Source organism: Epinephelus lanceolatus, chromosome 9 (genome assembly GCF_041903045.1).
Source record: "Epinephelus lanceolatus isolate andai-2023 chromosome 9, ASM4190304v1, whole genome shotgun sequence".
Taxonomy (NCBI): Eukaryota; Metazoa; Chordata; class Actinopteri; order Perciformes; family Serranidae; genus Epinephelus; species Epinephelus lanceolatus.
This window is the reverse complement of record NC_135742.1, coordinates 37,436,365-37,461,374: the sequence shown is the minus strand read 5'-3', so window position 1 is coordinate 37,461,374 and position 25,010 is coordinate 37,436,365. Positions and strand designations below refer to the sequence as shown.

At 41.4% G+C, this 25,010-nt stretch overlaps 3 protein-coding genes across 3 annotated transcripts; 2 read left to right on the top strand and 1 right to left on the bottom strand.

The window, feature by feature from the left end:
- Positions 1–3,732, top strand: LOC117253113 (serine/threonine-protein phosphatase PP1-gamma catalytic subunit A). The gene is made up of 7 exons (XM_033620466.2): positions 1–417; positions 813–944; positions 1,125–1,355; positions 1,611–1,715; positions 1,953–2,176; positions 2,710–2,844; positions 3,060–3,732. Exons 1-7 carry the CDS (start codon positions 363–365, stop codon positions 3,147–3,149), a joined length of 972 nt encoding a protein of 323 aa, XP_033476357.1. The 5' UTR covers positions 1–362; the 3' UTR covers positions 3,150–3,732.
- Positions 3,733–4,576: 844 nt separating this feature from the next.
- pptc7a (protein phosphatase targeting COQ7 a) lies at positions 4,577–15,679 on the top strand. The gene is made up of 6 exons (XM_033619719.2): positions 4,577–5,161; positions 6,926–7,105; positions 9,748–9,946; positions 12,938–13,061; positions 13,152–13,281; positions 13,453–15,679. Exons 1-6 carry the CDS (start codon positions 4,960–4,962, stop codon positions 13,509–13,511), a joined length of 894 nt encoding a protein of 297 aa, XP_033475610.1. The 5' UTR covers positions 4,577–4,959; the 3' UTR covers positions 13,512–15,679.
- Positions 15,680–16,360: 681 nt separating this feature from the next.
- Positions 16,361–23,121, bottom strand: rad9b (RAD9 checkpoint clamp component B). Its single transcript, XM_078171078.1, has 9 exons — positions 22,441–23,121; positions 22,164–22,278; positions 21,800–21,899; positions 21,317–21,423; positions 21,012–21,118; positions 19,994–20,058; positions 19,551–19,673; positions 17,656–17,878; positions 16,361–16,498 (listed from the first exon to the last, which is right to left on the bottom strand). The coding sequence occupies exons 1-9, from the start codon at positions 22,690–22,692 to the stop codon at positions 16,361–16,363; spliced, it is 1,230 nt and encodes a 409-aa protein (XP_078027204.1). The 5' UTR covers positions 22,693–23,121.
- Between the last annotated feature and the right edge of the window lie 1,889 nt (positions 23,122–25,010).

Sequence of the window (25,010 nt, the reverse complement as noted above, 5' to 3'; positions counted from 1 at the left end):
TGAAGCAGCTGGCTAGCTGTACAAGGTGCGGCAGAGAAAAACACAGACGGGACACCATAGATAGCTAACAGCTAGTCCGGCTGACGTTTATTTTTTTAGTCCCTGTTTCTTGTTTCAAACCCCAAATTGGATGTAGTTTTTTCCAAAAACTGTGATGTCTACGTAGCTTAGTAGATTTTAAACGTGTCAACGAGCAGCTAAACAGAAGCAGGGTCAGACCAACATCTTTACCCTCAGCCGGAAAATCAACTAGCTAACATTAGGTAGCTAATGCCAGGATAGCTAGCGGGCTAGCTTTCACAAGTGTGTTAACGCCAAGACCTAGATTTGACTGAACCGCTTTTATCAACGCCAACGCTGCAATGGCTGATGTTGACAAGCTCAACATAGACAGTATCATCCAACGACTTTTAGAAGGTAAGGAAATGTTGAAATACTGCTTATAAATAAAACATTAATTCGGTTATCTGCATGCTGTTATGACAAACGCTAAGAGTAGATACGCGTCTAGCTTTAGCTTATGTGTTTTGAAGTAACCAGCCATATTAGTTAACGTTAGCTAACCGTAATTAGATACTCTTCGCCTAATGTGTGTTTGGGTTGTGACTGTTACTGTACCTGAATGGCACGAAACGACATGTACTTGTTCCAATACAAATTGTGAATCTCAAACAGTACTGCGTATTCCGGCGCGGTTATATGTTCCCCTTTTGTCCCACACTGCCTCAGCATAGAGATACTGTATCAGGCATTGCCAACTTCGCTTCAACTGTTGTTTGTGCTGACCTTTTGTTTTTGTTTTCTTGTTGCAGTCAGAGGGGCAAAGCCTGGCAAGAATGTGCAGCTGCAGGAGAATGAGATTCGTGGATTATGCCTGAAGTCCAGGGAGATCTTTCTCAGTCAACCCATTCTTCTCGAGCTGGAGGCCCCTCTCAAGATTTGTGGTAAGTAAGATTTGTTTGTGTATCAGAAATAAATACATATTCAAATGTAGTTTTATGATAATCATGTCTGGCTCCTTTTTTCAAATTTCACCAAGGGGATGATTATGATTCAGAACACAATTATATACAACTCACTTTGGTGCTGTGCTGCAGGTGCACTGATATACCTTTGTCACGCAGGTGATATCCACGGGCAATACTATGACCTGCTGAGGCTGTTTGAGTATGGCGGCTTCCCTCCAGAAAGCAACTATCTGTTTCTGGGTGACTATGTGGACAGGGGGAAGCAGTCTCTGGAAACCATCTGCCTTCTGCTGGCCTACAAAATCAAATATCCAGAGAACTTCTTCCTGCTGAGGGGAAACCATGAGTGTGCTTCAATCAACAGAATATACGGTTTCTATGACGAGTGTGAGTATTGTACCACTCTGGCCAGTAAAATTATTTCTAAATGTCTGTGTTTCTGCAGACATTTAATATCAGTTTCATGCAGTAGTAAATAAGTAAGTACTTTGAGTTAATTTGTGGTTTTAGCTCTGTGTTTTGTCTCTTGTACTCTATACTGTATAGTTTAAGTGCACTTTGGCACACAAAAATGCTCTTACTTGTTTTTGTATCCTTCACAGTGCGGAATTTTATTTCTTTTTTTTTGTGTGAAATTTTTAGGTAAAAGAAGGTACAACATCAAACTCTGGAAGACCTTCACAGATTGTTTTAACTGTCTCCCTATTGCTGCCATTGTTGATGAGAAAATCTTTTGTTGCCACGGAGGTGGGTCTTCATTTATGAATTTGTAGTAAAAAACAATTTTTTAAGTCTATACATTTATGCTGTTGTTTTTACATGTGCAGAATGTCCAAAGTCGTGTACTTTTGATGGGACTCATATTTGTCTTTTAGTAATGCTGTCTCTGCACATTGTCAACTGACGTAGGCCATACCGATGTGTAATAGGTATTGACCTCGGTATCAGTGTGTTTATTTGTACTTTTGCTGCTGTTCCATTTAGGGCTGTCTCCTGACCTTCAGTCCATGGAGCAAATCAGACGCATCATGCGCCCCACTGACGTGCCCGACCAGGGTCTGCTGTGCGATTTGCTGTGGTCTGACCCAGACAAGGATGTCCTGGGCTGGGGAGAGAACGACAGGGGTGTATCATTTACCTTTGGCTCTGAGGTGGTGGCCAAGTTCCTGCACAAGCATGACCTAGATCTGATCTGTCGTGCCCATCAGGTAAGTACAATGACCTCTGTTATTATAAACAGACCTGTGACATGGCTGTATATTGGCAGCTCACTGAACATGCTGAATACAAGTGATACAAGGACTGCAGTTCGTCACACACTGTGCAGACAACTGGCACAATACTGTGTGTACTGGACGGTGGTTCCCAACCTTTTTTACTTGTGATCCCTCAGAAATAATGCAATGTTCCCCTGATCACTGGTTGCATATAGTATGTCTAGTGGTTGTGATGGTTCAGCAGAAGCTTTTTTCTCCTTGTTTCATTTACAAATACTAAGACCTGAAGAGGTAGGGCCAGAGGAAGGTCTGAAAATACATATGGTTTTGTGTGGCAGAACTGTATGTGTTCAGCTTTCTAATTGTGTTTATCATCTTGCGGCCCGATGTGGGTGGTGCGACCCATCTGGTTGGGAATCACTGTGCAGAACTTTATCTGACACTATTCATAACAACACATCCATTCAAGGTGTCATTTTCTTGGTGTGTAAACCTGTCTTTTCTACCATTATAATCTCATGCAGGTTGTTGAGGATGGCTATGAATTCTTTGCAAAGAGGCAGCTTGTCACTTTGTTCTCAGCGCCTAACTATTGTGGAGAGTTTGACAATGCTGGTGCCATGATGAGTGTGGATGAGACCCTCATGTGCTCTTTTCAGGTAAGGTGCCTTTGCTTGTACGTTAAGTGTTTTGGGGCAGGATTATTTGCACCTGAGAGTTACTGTAAATTATATTACAGTATGAAAAACATCCATCACAAATGTCCAAAATTTTCTTTTTAAATCTGAAATTGTGCTGCGTCAACATTTGCTCACCTGCAAAAAGAAGGCCCCATTATTAGTTGTTTTACAGTGCTGTCTATTCCTTTTTGTAGATTTTGAAACCAGCTGAGAAGAAGAAGCCCAACGGCAGCCGTCCTGTGACTCCCCCTCGCAACATGGTCACCAAGCAAGCCAAGAAATGAGCGTGGGGGACACACAAATGGCCGGAGTCTTACTCCTCTGTTCTGCTTTCGTCCTCTGCATTTGAAGGATTGGATATCCTTCATGCTGCCAATACCGAAAAGATATTCACTCCTACCCGATGAAAGCAAAATATTTTGTTGTTTTGTCCACAGGGGTAAATTGATATGTCACCATGAAAACCTCAGGTGTTTTGCACTCCATTTTGCAGCTAGTCTTTGCCACATATGACTGTTCAATCAGGAAAAATGTAACAATACGGCTACTTATGCACAGGAATGCCTTGTTTGAAGCTGTGCACAATTTTTCCAGTTTCTTTTATGTTTTATTCATTTGTCATCTTTTCCTCACTCTGTCAGTAATGGGTATTAATGGCTATAAAACCAACGGGGGAAAAAGTCACAAACACCTGTTTACTTATGTAAAACTTTATTTTCAGTTTATTTACGGTCAGTGTCATAGGATATTGACCTTACACTGCATCATCACATTTTTAAACAAGTCTTGTGCTAAATTAAATGAATAAAGAAGCACTCTTGTAATGTCTAAATCTTTCTAATAAACTTGAGTGTATTTTAGGGGGAAGTTGGTCTCTGAGTGACATATGTTTCTCACACTTATTGCTGTCTAAAATTCACTATACAAACTGATTAACAATTGCAAAATTATTATTCATATTATTACCTTTATTCAAACTTGAAAAAACGATTTAGGGCAGGCGCTCATTTACAATGATGTCAAGTATAAAAATAAAAAACATCACAGTTGAAGATTAAACGATGCACAGAACAATCATTAAAACAAGTATATCAATAGAAATTTAAAATACAAATCGTAAAGGCAAATCAACTAAAACTGAAATATTTACATATCTAATAAAAACAATTAATTACAACAAGTGCAAAGAGACGTTTAGTGGTCAGAGTTCATAGATTTAATTCAACCAAGGGTTAAAATGCAATGCTTGTTATTCAACAATATTTCCTGAACAAAGGGTCTCCCATAAGGCGACACCCACAAGGGGGAGACAGAATATACTGCAATATCCAATTCGGTTATGAAAATGTGCAAGCTGCCCTAGAAATGTGAAATATTATATTTAAAAGACGATACAAGTCGGCATGAAGAAGAACAACTTTTTTTTTAATATATCTTTTAGGGAATTGGCTGTTTTCGCTGCCTATTTTTCTCCACGTCGGTTTATGATATATATCTCAGGTAACATGTTATTTCTATGCTTCAAATATATATATATTTACAGTTAATCTGTCCTCAGAAACATGTATCTGCCCATAATACATTTCTACGCATAGTTTTATTACATCCAAATAAGATACACGCTGCCTGTAAGTGATATTTCCTTATTAGGAAACATATATTGCGTAATGATGTCTGACGTCAGAGCAGTCACAAGACCTCGCTAGCAGAGCGGAGTGTGTGAGGCCACAGGGCAGCTGGTTCACACTTTGTTATATAGTGTCTCAGAGGCAGACCTGGCACCATGGCCGCGGAGAAGCAGCACTCACGGGTCTTTCGGAGGGTAACAGGCGACTGTTTTCTCTGATGTTTTATTTTTAGATATCACGGCGCAGGAACAAAGCTAGCAGTGTCTGTATTTATTATATCAGCTGAAGGCATTGTGTATGCGTGCGTGGCGGCTGTTGTTATCGGCGGCAGTGTCTGGCTAGCTCCGCCGCACATTTCCAGCCTCGTTAGCAAGCTAGCAAGTCAACATTGTGCGCTTACACTGCCGCTAAGCTAGCAGCCCTGCTAGCTTGGCCGGTTTGTTTAGTGGGAGCTGGTGTGTAGGTGATGTTGTCCGTGCTGTCGTACGGTAGACTGGTTGCCAGAGCTGTCATCGGCGGACTTTCTCAGACAGACAGCCGCGACTACAGCCTGGTGACTGCGAGCTGCGGCTTTGGCAAGGACTTTCGTAAAGGCATCCTGAAGAAAGGGATGTGCTATGGGGACGACGCGTGCTTCATCGCCCGGCACAGATCCGCTGATGTGTTAGGTGAGTGTTTTTTTTGTTTGCTGTAGGGACATTAACTAATCAATGCGGCATCACACTCTATAACATATGATGTGACGTGTAGGAGGTCAAAGGTCAGCCCCGGTGTAAGAGGGCTGAATTATTTTTTTTACGCAGGTTGGATTGCACGTGCGATCTATTTACATTATATTGTTCTAGAGGCTAAAGGAAGTACCCACTGAGAGATCAGATATTTTTTACTCTATTATTTGCGACACAATGCCGCATCCTCACTCTTGGTAAGATTGTACTCAAACTTCTCCTGGGTTCATATTGTGTGGAGAATTCATTCCTCATACTATCAATGCCTTAGGTTAACAACAATAACGCAGCCCGTAAAACCTAGGCATACTGAATGTAGGGTTGATTTAAATGGCTCCTCAGCACACAGAAAACTGGAATCAACCTGTCATTTAATCCCTCTGCAGGACCGTGCAGCTCTGCTTCATGTCAGTGTGCTGATGCATATGGTGTCAATCAAGACAGACAAGTAAACGTAGTAATCAGGAAATCATTTCTCCAGGCCAGGATATTTTTGGAAGGGTTTGATTAGTTGCAAAGTTGTGTGTGTCTGCTTTAAGCAGGCCTGTTTCTGTGTTTTGGCACAGGCTGAGGATATGCAGAGGGCCATCCATGTATGGTCAGTCCTGGGAGTAGCAAGACTAAAGTTTCCTTTCAAGGACGACCAAAACCTCCTATGGGAACAAGTGCTCTTATTAACCTATACAGCAGACTCTGTTTTCATAAAAAGATTAATGAAAGAGTTTCAATGCATTTGGGGAATCACAGATTTTATGTTTTGAAGCCAAAAGCAGTGTCGGCTCTAGCAGATTCGGCCCCTCCCAAAAAAAGTGTTATTACTTTTTTATAATAATTGTATTTATTACAAACAAGAACAAGAGGTAATGAGAAATCAACACACCGAAAACAACTTAGCTGTCGCACAATAGTAATTTGTAAGAAACAAAAGAGTTGTCTTTTTTTTTTTTTTCGTACTGCACCCTTGGCTGGCTTTTGCCTTTTCATTTTCTCCCACTCTAATGTTCTCCACATACACTCCACACCACCATACTCATTAATGCTCGGGCATGTTCTGACTGTGATGATCACTCACTGAACACTTAAAAGTGCCAGGAGAAGAGATGATACCCATGCTACAGACTGACCATTAGACCATAAGATCATTTTTCCCTAGTGGTCTTTTTTTTTTTTTCTTTCAAAAACAAATTGTGTGTATGTGTCACCTATGTCACCTATAAGAAGATCTAAGTGTATTTAATTATTTGAAAGAACTCTTAACTTCTGATGATCTTAAAAAAAACAAACACTTAACACAGTTAGAGAAATGAATCAGTGACAGGTCAAAGATGAACTTCTTATCGACTGAAGCTTTTTTCTGCATTCCGTGACATTTCCTTGATTCTTGAACACGTGTCTCTTTTCTGTACTGGATGTCCTTTTTGCATCTTGGTGAAAGTAGCCATTGTTTTTCCTTATTGTGCAGCTGCATGGCCATTTCTTGCAAGATCCTCACTAGTGCGCAAGTCTGAACAATGCCAGGAATGATTATTGTTATTCTGAGTTTGTTATACTTGACTCGTTGAAAAAATAGTTCCATTTTGGAGTTAAAAAAGCAGCGTTATGCACAATACAGAATACTCATTAGTGAAGGAAGAGGGAGTTGTTGAACTGCTATTAAGGTGAAAATGATTAATTCCAATCATTAAACAACACGTCTGTTCTCAGGTGTAGCAGATGGAGTGGGTGGCTGGCGAGACTATGGAGTAGACCCATCGCAGTTTTCAGGTACACTGATGAAGACATGTGAGAGGCTGGTAAAGGAAGGACGCTTTGTCCCCAGCAACCCAGTGGGAGTCCTCACGACCAGCTACTACGAGCTGCTTCAGAACAAAGTGCCACTGCTGGGTGAGTACAGCCACTGGAAACACAGGATCTCAGTGTTCATAGAGAGAGAGTCATGTCTACCTCCACTTGTACTAAGTACACATTAAAGTAGACAGAAGGACCCTATTAGTGCATTACGGCACACTTGTGTGTTTATCTAGATTGATGAGTACAAGAAGACTGCCAACGTCTCCTTCTCCTCCTCAACCATTACATTACCATTGTATTAAACATGTTATTGTAGGGCTGCAGACTTGGGCACTCCTAGGTTTCCCACTCAGTGCCTCTTGCCTTGTTTAAAAGCCCACACTAAACTAATTAAGATCTATGCCTTACACTCTGCTGGACAGTACAGTTCAACTAATGCTCGTAGACGCATACTGTGCACGCCAATAAAACAGAATATTTTCCATGTGGCTTGGATCTGAGCACACTGTTTAGGGTTAGGTTGTTCATTTCGCCTGTTCAGTTGAGCGGCGGCTGGATGGAGATTTTTTCATCATGAGTCAGAACAGACAAATCCCATAACGAAGTCCTGGGAATGTCCCATGTCCCGACCTGCCCCTTGCAGTTCACTTCCAGAATCCCTTTCCTCCTTTGCACTGCTTCCCGACAACACAGCATGCACAAACGTGTCATGTTGGCGAATAAATGTTTTGGGAACAGTTCTCTGTCTCTGCGAGTGTCAGTACTTTTCCACCCCGTTATCACATGTGCAGCAGGGGAAACAACACTGTATTGTGCTGTTCCTTCACAGCAGAGAGAATGTTCTTCAGGCCGGCAGCGTGTGTAATTGTGCTGCCAGAGAGAAAACAGAGGAAAAAAAGGGGGTGAGTCACAGTGCGTGAGGGGTTTTGAAGGTTGATCCCAGAGAGCATATTTTAGTGTGCCGTATGAATCACCAGCAGGGTGTGGCTGCACACTGTCTGCCTGCTCCACCAGATCATGTTTCCCCTTTACCATCTCCCAGATGGCGGGCTCTAAAAATTCTTAAAAACCGCTACACTGATTGTGAAAGCTTGTGTACTCTGGCTAACCTCATTAATCAGTTTCCAACACTTTAGATAGGTATCTTTCCATAAAAAAGAGTAAAATTTGAAACTTTGTTGCCGTTGACAGTCAGGAGGGAAAGACTGTTTTTAGAGGCGTACAGCTTTGTTTTCATGCAGGCATTGTTCAGGAAATTACTTTATCGGAAAAAAACAAATGGCAAATTTCTATCCACTAAGCATGGTTGTAGTGATGGGCAGACAGATTTTTTTTAACAGCATCGGCTCCTTATAATTGATACATATAAGTGTATCTAACTTTCATGTTTGTAAACTTTTTCACAAACTATGGTGTCAGTTTCTCCATGACACTCCATTACAGTACATGCACATCTGACAGTTAGTGCTGCCTGCCCCACGAAACTTATATTAAAACTTATAATCAGTGTGTTACCAATCATCATGTATAAGTTTACATTTATTAAGATCAAATATTAATTTTCTGCGTTGATTCAGCATCTCACTTGCATGTGCATAGGTTATATAAGCTCAATATGGTGTTACAAAAATGTCACTGACCTATGATCTTTGTTCTTCGAGTGTCAAGTAACAGGCGTCCCAGTTACCTCTGAAGCCTTGTGCTGCATTCACGTGGTGTCGGAAAATATGCTCCCGATCATATTTCATGTCTCCTTTGCTCTTTGTTATCAGTATGTTGTTTAGCTCTGAGCAGTCAAATACAACACATCTTCTTTGTAGTGTCAATCAGGGATGTGTTGCTGCCGGAGCACACTGGAATGACGCTCCAACACTTTTTTTTAACCAAGCGAGGAAATAGAGTATTCGCAGTTTACATAATCATGTTGAATTTGATCTAATTTTTTAGAGCTCTTTAAGATCTGATGATCACTGAAGTGTATGTCATTCAAGAGAGGCAATAAAAACAAATGGAATGGTTAAAGTTGTCATCGACATGCATCAAGTAACATGCAAGGAAACATTTCCATCTACAAAGTTGCCAGTAGCTGCCAGAAACTTTAAGGGGATAGCCGTTTAGCGGCAAAAAGGATTAAAAAAAAATTCTCAGTCTATAGCTGCTGACTGTAAGCTAGTAAAGATAAGGCATGCATGCACACGGGTCATAGATGCACTCTGGTACATTAACAAATAGCACTACACTCATGGCGTCCATGTTATTTCAGCATTTCAACGTAAAACCAATGAACACACCGTTGTTGAAAGAACAACCATCCAAGGAGGATGTGATTGCACCATCGGCCTTGTCTGGCGAAGGTTTCGACCCAAGTTTGATTTAATTGCCTCTGGTTCACTCACTGTAGCAGGCAGCGTGAGCAGTAACAATGACAGTGAGTGGATGAGTGGGAAAAGTCAGGTATTCATGAGCACTCCGACATGTAATAGGCTGACCTCCCAAAAAATTATTTTTTCTTTTTCGCCCATCACTACATGGCTGTAGGCTGTAGTAGAATATAACCAAACACATCTGATCTGAATTAAAACAACACAAAATGGGCCTAAAGACTATACATTTCCAAAATATCAATTCTTTCAATACTTTTCTTGTTTTGTCATAAATGTTCTGTAGTATAGTTGTTACAACATTTGCATTTAAATTGAAAATAAATGTATATCTGTGTCTGTGTGCGTCTGTAGGCAGCAGCACGGCCTGCATTGTGGTTTTAGACCGGCAGAGTCACCGGCTGCACACAGCCAACCTGGGAGACTCAGGCTTCCTGGTGGTCCGGGGAGGGGAGGTGGTCCACCGCTCTGACGAGCAGCAGCACTACTTCAACACACCCTTCCAGCTGTCCATCGCTCCCCCGGGAGCCGAAGGAGCCGTCCTCAGTGACAGGTGAGACGCCCAGCAGGGCAGTATTTCATACATCTGCTGCTCCACAAACATCTGAATTGTTTGGAGGCAGTACATACACAGTAGTTAATGTGACAGCTGACAGAGAGGAGAAGATACATGTGTTCTTGCAGCAGGTGTGATAAAGCTATACACATCTTGATAACAATACAGATCACATGCCGACATAAGAAAGGCGCTTAGTTAAAACAAACCACACTGCTGAATGTTTTGTTGCTCTTTTGTCCCTCATTGCAGCAGTGTTTTCAATGCAGCAACTGTACTGTGTTGAGCTGTAGTGTAACAGTGTGTCAGGGGCCACGTGCTGCTGTGTCTCGTTGCTGCAGTGTGCCAAGCAGCAGCACAGTAGACATCAGTAGAGTGCAGGGCGAGCGTTGGATGTAAGCCAAGCTTTCCCTCTTACCCGGGTCAAAGTCTGTGTGGGCTGAGGGACAAACCAAAGAGTCCACAGCCAATCCTGCACCAGCAGGCTCAGCCACCTTTTCACTCATTCTGTCTTGAACCAGGCAGATTATTTTGAGCCTCTTAAAAGCATTTCTAGAAAAAAGGAGAAGAACCACGGATGAACCTGAACTATAGTCCGTCACTAGTAATACAGACCCAGTGTGTTTTATTTTTGATTCTTATTAACGACCTTAATTCAGTCTCATCCAACCCATCATCACTTTCAGTTGTTGTGGATTTAATGTGGTTCTTAATATGACACTTTCTTTTTAATATGTGCATTTTAGTCATTTAGTTGAAGGATTTACTTTGTGATTTACACTGAGTGCAGCAGCAGATTAAGCTTCCAATCCTAGATCACTAACACAGCAACCAATTTAAAAGAGTGCAAGGGTCAGAACTAAAGTGCACTAATAGCATTTCATTTGACTGCAGAAAACAAGAAAAAGGTTCCTTAAAAGATAAAAGATTTGGAATATGCTGATGTGGTAAGGTAGACAGTGGTACTTCTTGAAGTGATGAGCCAAAAAAATTATTTTAAGGGGTAACTTTACTATTTTTCAACCTGGACCCTATTTTCCCATGTTTTTGTGTCCAAGTGACTCATGGAGGCAACAGTTTTTTAAAGTGGTCCAGAACTAAGCAAGAGCAGCAGTGAAACAGGCTGCAATGGAAATTTCTAAAGCAATTGTGCAGCGCCGATTGACATCGCCTTAAAGTTCTGTTTTTTGCCACTGACAGGCTCAGATTGTTGTTCTAAGTGTCTCATAACATTATGGAAAGGATCCCAACAGAGATAAACCTTTTTGTAGTAGAGGAAGATCCTTTTTGTTGAACCAGAAACGAACCCGAAATCGCTATCGCCAAACTCCCCAGACTCCATTTAACAAACAGTAATTTTATTATCATAAAACACACTTCATTTAAAGTCCACAGAAAATAAAAAAAAAAATAAAACCCAAAATCCCATCTTGGTTCATCTTTGCATTGTTCCAACAATGACCAGCTCTGGTTTGGTTGAATTAATGTATTAATTCACTCAGTTAGATGTGAAAACATGCTGGCTGTATACACATTAAAATGACTGTTTACTTAAATGGAGTCTGGTGGGTTTGGTGGTGGCAAAAGGATCCTGCTCTTGAACAGGAAAGGTCTATCACGGTAGGGATCCTTTCCATAATGTTGCCAGACACTTATAATAACAATTTGAGCCCGTCAGTAGCAAAAAACAGCACTTTTAGTGGAAGTAAATTGACGGTGCACAAATGCCCCATGTGGTTACATTGCAGCCTGTTTTGCGGCTGCCAGCTACAGCACTCTCACTCAATACTGGACTGATTTCAAAAAATGGTATTCCCGTTAGTCACTTACTTTCACAAGAACATGGGAAAATGGGATCCAGGTTAAAAAAAAAGTTACCCTTTAAAGCTATGTTATTGCTCATCCATCTATAGTTTTCCTCGAGCACGGTGTTGAGACTTAGGGAAACATCACCTTCTCATAACATGGCTTCGAAGCCATAAGCCCATACATTTTGCCTAAGGATTATCTCCATAATTATAGTCGAAGATAAGATGATTCAGAGTTATCACTGTATAATTATCTGATGCGTTTGTCTCTGGTGGCATTTGAGAAATGGCTTTGGCTCATGGATGTGTTAAACAACGGATGATGAATCCAAACATGGCAGCTAATTCATTTCAATGACAGCTGCTCACCCAGTGCATACACCAGGGAGGTTTCTCTTACGTCCATATCTAACTGTGGGGGTGCCCTTAATGCATATGCAGTAGTGTCTTCCAATGACCCTACCTGGCTGCTGGAAATTTTTTTACAGGCGTTCTTTCATGTGAACTGCAATTTTAGCAGTCACAGGACACAGGACAGGCTGTCCCTGAAGGCTTTGGCTCAGTGTGTGATGATGCAGCCCAGACAGTTTGTAATGAATAACATTGATGACTGGCTTGGGGTGTGCAACAGAGTAAGGGCACTTTCCAAGAAGTGAACTCGACCCTGACAGACTAAGCATACTGGGTAATATATCCTGTCTATATTTGTAGCACCCATCATCATAATGGTAGCACGTTTTATTGGGCCTGAATGTCCTATCCAAACCCCCCCGCCCCATGATGATTCCTTGAATTTATCCCCGTCCTGCACATGTGGTTGAGTTTCTGTTACCAAGGTTAAGTATCAGTAGCAATAAGGACTGGCACTGGCAGTGTAGCTTTTCCTTCTGCAGAGTAACCGCTGAGTATTCCTCGAGTAGAGGAGAAGCTGGGTTAGAGGTTCAGATTAATATACCGGGTCAGACGGGACAGATTTCCTGGACGGGGGTGTAAAAAGGGAGAGAGAAGAAGCTTAAGCAGGAGGAATTAATGCGGTCACAACCTTGCTGATGCTGGTGTTGGTTTGTATTAATAGTTTACACTGTGAGATAAAACACATTTTATATCCTGAATTACTTACATTACCAAAATCATTGCACGCATTGTTCTCTGCCTTACTTTACTGTGTCTGTGACTACAGCCCTGACGCGGCAGATAGCTCTTCCTTCGATGTCCAGCTGGGCGACATCATCCTCACTGCCACTGACGGGCTCTTTGACAACATGCCTGACTACATGATCCTACAAGAGCTGAAGAAACTCAAGGTGAGTCACACTGAGATCTAAACAGGTTTAATGGTGGAAGTGGAATTAGAAATATGCTTGGAATACCAACTTCATGTTTTTGTTCTGTAGAACTCAAACTATGAGAGCATCCAGCAGACCGCCCGGAGCATCGCAGAGCAGGCCCACGTCTTGGCGTATGACCCCAACTACATGTCGCCTTTTGCACAGTTTGCCTGTGACAACGGACTGAATGTAAGAGGTAGGTGTCTCAGTTCTTGATGGAAACTGAAGCCTACGTCCTGTTGCTCCTCAAAGCTTTATCAAATAGGTGGACAATGGTACATGACATGAATATTTTTAAGGTTGAAATGTTTAAAACAATATTTTCACTCAGCAACATCCTAACAGAATGCTGTTCTTTTCTGTTAAGGAGGAAAGCCAGATGACATCACAGTGCTGCTGTCCATAGTGGCAGAATACACCGACTAGAGTTTGTGTGGAGCTGTGACAGGGGGGCATCTGCCTCTGCAGGTGATGGACTGCTTTGATTCCTGCTGGCCAGGATGAAGGACTGAGACCAGATGCTTCCCCCGCATGTGTTGGCTCTACTCTGCCTCATCCAACCCCAGCTGACCATGACCCCCATTCCCCCAAAAAAAACTGAATAATGGGGACTAGAGACCTAACACATCCTCTTGGCCAGGCTGCACTGTTGGCATCTTTGCAGTGTTCCAGTGCTCACTGGATAATCCCATTGCCAAGGATAAGCAGTCATTGGGCACGTTGGAGATGAGGATTCTGTTTGAGGAGGATAAGTCGTCTTTCTCTGATAGGTGGTTTGGGCCGGGAGGAAGTCGATATTCAGAGGCAGATGTAGCCAGACGGTAGGTGTCAGACCGTTAAAGCGGCCCCATGCTGGGCTGCTGGAAGGGAAAGATACAGTCCACCAGTCGTGTCATGGAGGGAACTGCACAGGAAATGGCAGCATTAGGGCTCAATAAGTGGGCTGCCTTGTGCAAGCAAATGTTCCTAATGATACAGTGGTAGTTAAAAAAAAACCTTTGTCAAAGGGCCTGAAACCTTGTATGTGGGTGCAGGGAGCATATGTGTGATAGTAGGATTATGACCGGTGTGCTGTTCTGGGATGTTTTGTTAAATATTTGCAAGAAATGAGTGTATGTGACATTTCTACATCTGTGGTTAGTTTCTTGGCAGGGTGATCCAACAAGATTTCATGAAGAAGAGCAGCAGCTGCCTTTTCCATACCAGTGCAATTCAAGTCTTGCACACATTTTGTTACTTCATGGCTGTTAAGATGAGGATTTTATAGCTCAGAAGCCTTGCCAGATATGTATCGTGTCAAACTGGTGCCCTCCCTTTAATGTCACAGCTGCTGCTGAAGTCTTGATTGTGATTACATGTGATGTGTCTATGAATATGTGTGTGTGTGTGTGTATGTGTGTGATGACTGCACTCATGTGCTTGTCAGTGCGTCTTTTGATACATGTAATTGGTGTTATGAAATGGATGTGAAGGCTACAGACTCCTCCATTTCCACTGGGCTGAATCGGTGTCGCAGCCTTAAACGCACAAAAGCTTAAGAAGCATATCTGAAAAAGCTCAACACAGTGGAAGTCGGTCAGGTGACCAAATGTATTTTTGTAACCTCTTTGTTCAGTGGGATTGTTAAATTTCTTTGGACTGATCGCTGCATCAGAGTAGCTTTAGAAACCATTGCTCACAATCAGCGTTTCCTTTTTTTCCCCTCTCCTTCTGCTCTACAGCTCCAACGGCACATTCATGAGTCAGGTCACTGCAGGTTTCAAAACGGTCATTATGTTTCCATTACATGGTTACAGATTTGCACTCTGCATTTCCCACAACTTTTACCCAAAGTAAAAAACATTTCTTAAAATTATTTTGTGTAATATTCTAATGATGTGCCTTGTATCAGGTGTCATTGATACTGGCAAACGTGCATAATTTCTTGAACCCCCCATAACGTGCTAGGTACTGGGCACAAAGCCTCAAACTGTTCAGTAGCCATAAGAGTCAAAACAGCTTTCCCATCATGCCCTGCTTTCTTAACACTAGATCTTTTCACCTACAGTATGTTGAACCTTTTTTGACTCCTGAAATCTGCTTCTCTGCACTCAGTCAGGAACTTAGGAATAGTGATAAAGCCATCGCATGCTTAGAAATCCTCCCTAAGGATCTTCAGATCACTGTTTACAATCTGCACTACCTAATGGACTGTTTCCCTACTTAATCTGACAAGTTCCCACTGGAAGACTGCAGTGTAAGCGATCATTGCGAAATGATGCTGATGGGCATGGAAGAGCAGTCAATGGTCAAAAATGTGAGTTTTAAGTGTTATAGCACTGAGGACAATCTAAGCAGCCTTAACGATATTACAAAGCAATTCTCCCAGTCAGATGGTACTGCCACTGTAAGCTTTGTGGTTCCTGCTTCCTGACTCATACCTGCCCTGACACCTGTCCCTGTTGTCTCATCTTCCTCTTCTAAACACTTTGTTACAACCAGAGCATGTGTCTATATATATTTTGGGTGTACAGTTCAATGAAGATCTAAGCTCTGTAAAAAAAAAACATTTTCAAATCTGTACAATATTTAAATAAAGAGTATAGTATTTATTATCCTGCTGTTCTTTATGACTTTGATATCAGCTCAAATATGCAGTTGGCTTTATATCAGAACACTATTTGGTACATGAGTATTAAACAATACTTTGCAGAGGCGTTGTTCTTCTAGGCTGAATGCCTCCAGGGCTGTATTTTCCCATTATCACATTTAGCTCTGGATCCAGTGTTTACTTCACTGAACTGAACTGAACTGAACTGAGGCTGTTCAGGCCAGAAAAAAAGATAATGCTTCAGAACACCTTGTACAATTTGTGCATGTGTACTCCCACATTCCTCAGACACCAGGCACACTACCAGTCACCATCAACAGACAGGTGTGGTATCGTCAAGATGAAGTAATATTTTCACAGATAAGAGCAAATAGTCTTTTTCCTCACATGCTGTGACAAGTGCATTTCACACACTGAAACTGTCATAGAAAATTCACTGACATATTCGTTGAGAAATAGCTATTTTAAATACATTCTCTTAGCAATTTACAACTGAACACTGTGAGTCAATACTGAAATCAATTTAAGCAAGCAAATCAACACGTGAGCTATAAAACAACATACTTAAAACTGCTTAAAATACAAAGTACATCAAATACAAATTATTTTAGTTATCATTTGGACTATGTTTGACTGTTATGGCCTACTTTTGATGGCATCACAAAAGTGTGTAACAGCTCTGTTCTTAGAGTGAAGGGCTTCTTGTAAAGTCTTCCTCCACATTCTCCTCTCCATCACTGTAACATGCCAGAACAGGCAGCCTGACAGCACAACCATCAGTGTCCTGCTCTGAAGATAAGGCCCTGAACAGGAGAGAACAGATCTACAGGGAAAAGGAGATAAAATATGTCAAGAGTACAGTTTCAGAAATTGTGTCCTTTCTTATTTTGATTTTTCATTATTTTTTGCAGAAGAAAAACAGGTCAATGTGAATATCCTCAATGCAATGAAAGAGTGCTGCATCAAGTCTCTAGAAAACTGGTCTGACAAGCCAATATTCACCTCTTAAGGAAGTGCAAACTATAGACCAAATATTTCAACAGTGAGAAACAATACCAGAACAGGAAGAACAAACTTTGGGTTTGACTGCCATTTCAACAGAAAGGTTAGATTCATCATGATGATGGACAACATAGACTGCCCATCCCTCACATCCAGTTTCCCTTTTCCTGTCTTCTTCAGTCACACCTCATATGGTGAGGTGTGACAGGACAGGCGCTCTGGGCATACTTCCAGTGTAGGTAAAAGTAAAACACTTGAAGCACATTGGCACTTCACAATGCCACCCATCCTGTCAAAACTGTAAAGCCTGCAAGCCTCAGGGAACAAGTAGAGGCCATACAGAGTTCCAAGTAAACCAGAATTACCACCTTGCGGCTGTATGCCTTTAACAACCAGTTAAGTTGCAGTTACACTTTACATCCATGGCTGTCCAAACTCATATGAAGCCATGACAGTTGCCAGTGCTTCAAATATGGATGTTACTCCACTGGATATACGGCATGTGGATGCTTAACATCTATACATTCGGTACAGTGTCAAGGTTGGCACCCAAGATTAGTGTCACTAATTTAGTGTCTCATCAAATGTCTCTCCTCCTGTTCCTGAGTTATGGTCTTGACTAATGGCCAGAAAATATTTTTGTAGAACATTATGATGTCACAGTGAAATTGAACTTTGACCTTTTGGATTTAAAATGTCATCACTTCATCATTTTATCCTATCAGACATTTGTATGTACTTTTGTCATAATTAGGGTATGAATTCTTGAGTTATGGCCCAAAACATGTTTTGTGAGGTCACAGTGACCTTTAACCACCAAATCTAATCAGTTCATCCTTGAGTCCAAGTGGACATCCGTGCCAGATTTGTGGAAATTCTCTGAATGTGTTTGAGATTCACAAGAATGGGACGGACAGGCAACCCAACAACACCGGCAAAGAGGCATGAAAGTAACCACCAACAGGAAGCTCTTGTTACCATGGAGGAAGCAGGAGTTGTGGTAACACTGGCACAGGCCTCATCATCTACACCGAGTCCATCTGGGTTGTCAGTCTGAGGCAGACGCAGCATGAGAGCAGGCGGGTTGATTATAGGGCTGCCCTGGCTGGAGGCTACCATCTCCATCTCAGCAGGAATACCCTGAGCCTTACTGCTGTCTGCCTCACATGAACCCACAGGTAGAACAGCGGCATCTGCACAACTGGGAACACACACAACAGGCGGCAACACACAACTCTCAGCGGCAAGCTTATCATGTTTTTTTTTTTTTTTTTAGTATTCAGACCTAATGATCAGTTCCTCTGCTGGCAAAAACAGTCATGACACTGTGCAGTGTAATTGTGGTATGTGGTGCCATGTTGTATGACAGCACACTAACAGTTCTGTCCCCGTGCTGACAGCATAGTGAAGTCACAGTTTGTGTCAGTGTGATCTGACTCTGAACATGTAGATTATCACTGAGCCTGGTAAGAAGAGGTGTTGGTTATATCGGCATGTCTAGTAGAGGGAGTTAAGATAGTGTTGATGCCATGAAATGGTGAACAAGAAGCAGAGAAAAGAAGAGAGCTACACAAAGAGTGGAGAGGAAATCTCACACAACACTACAACCACAAGGCTGAAAAACAGGTCATCTTTATGGACATGATTAAGAAACATTTAAATATACTGACTATACATTTGGACTTTGTGTCTTTGTTGTCTTCCATATCAAAAATTATTTTTTCAAACACTACAGATACAACAGAGTGCATTAAAAATCATATTGTTAAAATAGTACTCAGAGAGAACACTAGGTGGTGGAGGAGGTGTCTGAACAATGTGTTCAATAACCAAAATGATGTTGTTAAATACCTTCAGATTCCTTGAAAATATTAAAGTACATTTTGTTTATTCACCTTTACAAAGACATTCATGAACAGGGTGTGTAGCTATCAGCTGATACTGAAAGTGTCCTTAAGCACGGTAATAAAACAACCGTCTGCATGTAACCACACTGCATGTCATCAACCTCAGAGAAGCACCAGATCAAAAGTATAAAGAGCAGGGCTGCAGGAAGAAGAGAGCAAGATAGTTTTGAAAAGTCTCAAGACAACCTCAGGCTATTCAGATGTACTTCAAAAGGCCCCAGAGGCAGCAGACAAGCAAGTTTTGTTATGAGCATGCCATGAAAAAACAGTACTGCATCTGTCCTGAAACAGCCTGAATGATTTATGGCAAAACAAAATAAAGGTCAAGGAGTGCAGGTTGTAGTTGAATTCCTGAGCAGTGGAGACAGGAGCACTGAAGAACTGCCTGCTCATCAGGTCTCTGCTGAGTCCCAGCAGTGCACACAAGCAAACCAAGGTACAAATGACCCAGATGTTTAACGGTCATCCACCCAGAGCCCAAAGCACAGTACAACAGAGAGAGAGTTAGCAGAGCAGGACAGTGACACTGGCAGAACAGCCAAGCAAGCTGGCATAGCGGAGATGAGAGGATTACAGACTGTCACACTGACAGGCTTCTAACGTAGCCCCACATGTCCTGGACTTGCCCTATTTATCTCTGTTACAGACATAAGGCTGTTTGCTGTAACACTACGCCCTCTTAGGAAGCTAAAAACAGCCAATGAGGGCAAACTGCCTTGACTGAGTGCCAGGAGAGAAGCTCAGGTAGAGCCCTGTGGGAAGACTCAATTATAGTCTGGGATACACCGTCACAGCAGATCTGAGAAACTGGGCCCAGAAAGACTTAAGTTGTGACAAGAATGCTGCCGTGTCAAAATAACAAGAAAATAAATCTAACTCCCATATGTGCATCCGTATTGATTAGATGCCAATTATTGCAGATGGGATTTAAAGAAGTGTGACAGGAGCCAGCACAGTGTTTGTTACCTGAGGGTAGTAGGGGCCAGCGTCTCTGTAGGCTGAGAGGGGCCCCTGCTTTCAGAGTCAATCAGAGTAGCCAACACCACAGTAGCCTCCAGGACCACATCCTCCACGGAGAAGCACACAGGCCTGCAAACAACATTAGTGACCCACTGACAGATATCTGACAGTGTTGGAAATCTAATTATATAATTTCCTTGTATTAAAATCACCAGTATCTTGTACTGTTTTAAAACTCAGCACAGCTGGTCAATTGGTAAAATGGCTGGTAATGTAATCAGACTCACTAGCCACGGTTAGAACAGTTGATAGAAATTTGAGGTTATCTGGTGGTAATTACACACTCAGTTTGGAGTGCCTGTGGTACAGCACCCCACGGACTGACGTTGGTTCTTGTAACTTGAGATACAAATGCCACTCAAGCTAATGACGATTGCAAGGAAACTTACTTTCCTGCAGCGGTGAAGTAGACAGACACTGGAAGGCAATGTGACTCTGCAAAGGATAGTAAACCCTGGGAAAAAAACAGAACTGCAGCAATTTACGGGCAAAAAACTGATATATGCTTGTGTGAATCCATGTCATGACTGTGACATTTTAATAGCTGGTAATTTTGACAGTAGTGTGATGGCATGCTTGCAGTGATCAAGATAAAGAAACATATCAATGCTTGAGTAAATTGAGGCTGACTAAAACCCAAAGCCTGGCTTCTAATCCATCCAAACCCGATTTTCCAAAACCGACAGGAACAAAAAGACTAGGCTGGCTAATGAGGAGCCTCACAGCGGGGTGTCCAAGAACCATTCCAAGACATTAGGGACAAGAGTTATGGGCAACGTTAATGCAGGTCAAGTCTTATTAACCAGACTGACACAAGGACTGTTCATCCAGATTTTCAAATGACCAAGTGCTTTGTTTCTTCAAGCAAACAGAGAATAAAGCAATTTAAATTGTGGTGTGTTAATTTAGACACTGTAAGAACTCACTTTGGATTACTCAGGAAATTACATAATAATAATAATAAGAGCTTTCACTCAAAATATATTAAGTTTAAGATCAACTTGAGTTGAGTCAACTCTTACTTTCAAACACAAGTCGACTTGGCGTGAAAGTTAAACATTTCATAACAAACCATGCAATGAGTAGCCTATAATTTCTACAGCTCATAACTTTAATTACTTTTTCTACGTAGTGGTATAATATGTGTAATTTATCTTACACTATTTTTGCTATAAAGATGAGTCACAGCACTGAGGGGAAAGTTCACATGTAAATGATACAGAGACCCAGAGAGCGCAAGGTCATTTGAGATTACAGGACCAGAAATATGACCTCTTAGACATAAAATACTCCTGGTGAGGCAGTCAGTCACACACACACACACACACACACACACACACACACAAAGATACACATAATATTCTCATGTGACTGGATAAAAGGAGCCTCCGAAAATAACCCTGTTACCCTTAACTCCTTCAGACAGAAGGTTATGTCCGACTCCATTCCGATCTGAAAGTAGTCAAACTCGTCTGGGTGTAAGGACATCTCAGTGTACATAAACTTCAGGTGATCTGTGACAGAAGTACATCCAAGTCAAATAGTATCTGCACAACCTTTTACATGTTCGTTTTAATGTGGAAGAAATAAATATGCTGTATTTGCATTATCGGGTTAGGTTGTCAGATGTCTCAAAGCTGGTGCAGCAGTGACTTTCAAACACTTATCCACGCTGTGGACCTAGACCAAATCACAATGTAACACTAGCTCACCATTTCCCCCCTCGTGGTAATTTCTCAGACTGACTCTCAGAGGAGTCACGGACAAAGTGATTTCCTCCTGGGACACTGGGAAATGTGTCACCATGTCACCAAGAAGCCTGCAGAGGCAGAGCAAAAACAAATGCAAACCCACACAAAATCAACCTACTGTAAGCACTGAGCAGAGAGTTTTATGTCAACTCCGTGCAAGTGATGGATTACATTTTGGGCATTAATGTTTATGTTCTTGTCAATCTGGTTGGTTAAATGATTTGCTGCTGACTACGTCTAGCAGCTACCATATATCTAATTAATTTCACAGTAAATCCAGTTGTCATGAAAAGAAGAGCTTAAAGATGGATTTCTAAGCCTTCAGAGAACTACTGTAAGATAAAAAAGGGTCCTACTCAATCACACGGTACTCTGAAGTTTAATTTGTTGTACATCACAGAAAGTTGAGGCTCTAACTTGAAAAGATGATACTGAGCTGCTAACCTGGCAGGAGCTTTCAGCGCATTGGGACAGAGGTGTGCGGCAAACACTGCCTGCAGAGCCTCACTTTCCTGGAAACACAGGTTGTGGGTCTTAGTGATGCCTATCACACAAACAGACAGGACATTTGGAGCACACTGCCACCAAGTGCTGACAATGTGCAATGCAGTGTCTGCAGCATAGAGATCATTTTTAATGTGGTACAAGAAAACTGGCTAAGTAAAGAAAAAGGGTTCAAAGTTATTAGAAGTCCATTAAAATGGATTAAAGATAATCTCCTTACAATCAAATAGGATATGTCTCTGCAAATCCTGAACCTCCCCTTCACCTGCAGCTAGCTTATAAAACAAAATGCCATGTTTCCTACCATGCCTGCAGAAAAACTGGATTGTCACTCGGTCATTGGGAGTACTGATTGATATCTGACATCGTTCCACGTTACGCTCAATTGAAGTCAAACAGCGGAACAGAGGAAGAACAGACTATAAAACAGACAGACATGTTTTAGACAAGACTGGCATCACCATTTTAACATTTTAATCATAGAGTCTAAAAGGGAGAACATTATCATGTTGACTTCCATTACTGTCTCCTATATCCTGAAAAAATAAGTGTATCCTGTGTGTCCAACATGACTGATATACCTTCATGACCAGTTTGCATTTGATGGTTTCACTGCTCTGCTCTGACACTGATCCCAGGCTGTAGTGCTGGAAGAACAGTGGTGAGAAGAGGAAGCATGCATATGCAGAATGAGTAGAATTCACTGATCTCAGTGCCAGCTTTAAGACAAAGAGAGAGAGAGAGAGAGATTTAGTGAAGTTGCTGCTCCTTGCTGCCATTGCCTGTAGTGAGACAGGAGGCCCAACACTAAGAAACCAATATGGAGTCTCCATTCAAAATAGCATTAATTTAATTTAAAAAAAAAAAAAGAGACAGGGGGTAAGCAGTAATACTAGTCCTCTGTAAGAATCAGTATTCCAGGCTACTCCCCTGGTTAAGAAGAATATGGGATAACTAGACACAGTTTCCCTTCCAGTTTTAGTTGGTGTTACTCACCCCTCTCACCATGGGATCCAACCACAGTTCATCACCGATCCGTGACAGGGCATGAATAGCCTTCCCAAATGCTGCAACACAACAAAATGCCACCAGAGTCCAGGGTTAGCAACATACGATGTTTACCTCTGTTCACGGTGTCTACAGGTATCAGACACTTAAATTTTATGCTTTTTAAGACCTTTTAAGATAATTTTTAACCAAAGTTAAGACTTATTTTTTTGACAAATCACCGTTTTCTTATTCAAACATCGCAGGTAAGAATAATTTACATGTTGCTAAGTGCAAGCATTAAGTAGAAAGCCAGTATTAGGTTCAGTGGTAGGTTTAAGATTTGAAACAGCATAAATGTGAACTTCAACGTATAACTTGACACATTTTGACAAAAAGAAAAAAGAAGAGGGATAAATTAAAGGTTTGTGTCGATTTTAAGACTTTTAAAATCTGCAGACACCCTGTTATTACTATAACTAAGCTAGCTTTTTCTTGTAATATACAGTGGGTCAACTGTCGTCATTCTCTTCACTGTAACAACGGCTAAGTTAGCTAGTTCGACTGAAGCTAAGTTAAGCTATATTAGCTAAGCTAACGGAAGCAGTCTTTCACCATAAACTAATGTTTTGGTAGCCTCATGTAAACTGCTATGACTTATATTCTGGATACAGTTTTTAAATTATTCTTCAAAGCAATTTTAACATATAGCAAGTCTTACTTAGTACTACCTTTGACACCATTTCCTTCCAGAGTGCAGTTCATATTTGCTGATGACTGATGTAAAGGTCTGACGCTCACCAGGCAAACAGCGCGCGCAGCCAGTGCTAACGAAGAATTCTCCAGTTTGATAGCTACATAGCTAATTAGTTTAGCTAAAAAAATAAAAAATTTAAAAAAAAATACAATGATGCCATAAGGGCTAAGTTGGCCTGAAAAGGGCCCTAACACACCAAGTGTAAGATTTAATAATATAATTTACTAAAAGAAAATGGCCTCAAAAAGATACTTTTAAGTGCCCCAGGAATGAGTCCTAAAATACGGAAATGAGTTAGAATTTTTGCACTCTTTGCTCCCTTTTCTTGAAGTCAGTTTTATTGTTTTTTTGTTTTTTAATGGGTATTTGGTTAGATGTGTGAAATAAGGTCTGTGGTTAACACAAGCTTTCACGTTTTGTTCTACGGCATAAAATACTTAAGCAAATACTTAAAGGTAGGGTCTGGAGGATTTTCCAGTTGCTGTTTGTAAACACACATTCAAATTCGGCCCCTCCTATCAGGCTCAACTCTCCCGGGTGTACGGAGCCCGGAGATACCGAAGAAGGCTTCACAGAAGAGGTTCGGGCAAGGCTCGCGGTCCGAGCTCACAGAAACATCAAAATACAGTTAAAGGGCAGGAGCTCTGCAAACAGAGTCACCACCACACGAGTAGAAGCCCATAGGTGATGATTAAGCAGGATTTCATTTGTGTATGTCTATATTTTGTTTTGTTTGAAAATCCTTCAGATCCTACCTTTAAGTAAATAATATACTATGAATTTTGATGTTTCTATGTCAAAAAGGTAGATGGTAACAAGTGGCTATAAATGAGACTACATATGGTCCTCTCGCCAAGCTGTGCCGAACATGCCTTTACAGTCTTGTTGTAGTGCCGCAACTTGATGTGAAGTCTTGCGGCCACAGTGTAGTTTGTTTATAGCCTGACATTAGCTTCATGCGTCAGGCTTCAATAATTATAACGGTGGTTTTCATTTGTTAGATTATCTTGCTAAACAAAAGGAGTAATTACCATAGACTTTTGTTCGCCAAAGCAATTATTTTCTGCAATAATCCAAAATCCAATGGAAAAATCCCACTGGCTTTTTGTCAAGGGAACCATGGCGATGCTAACTTCGGCCCTGGCCTACAGGGAAGCGTTATCCCTGAGGCTCTATAGTTTATTTATTGGTTTATTTACGAGAGGAGGTGCACATAATTGAATGTTGCTGTTATTGTGCCAGAGTTAGCCAGTAGGCCTAGGTAAATGATATTCATAATAGTAAACATGATGTTAAACTGTTAGGTGCAAATTAAAAGAAATAAATAATCATATTAATCTCAGCTTCAAACTGGCTCCACTAAATCATGTAAAATGTTTTCTAAAATGGAAAACACACAAGTCTCAA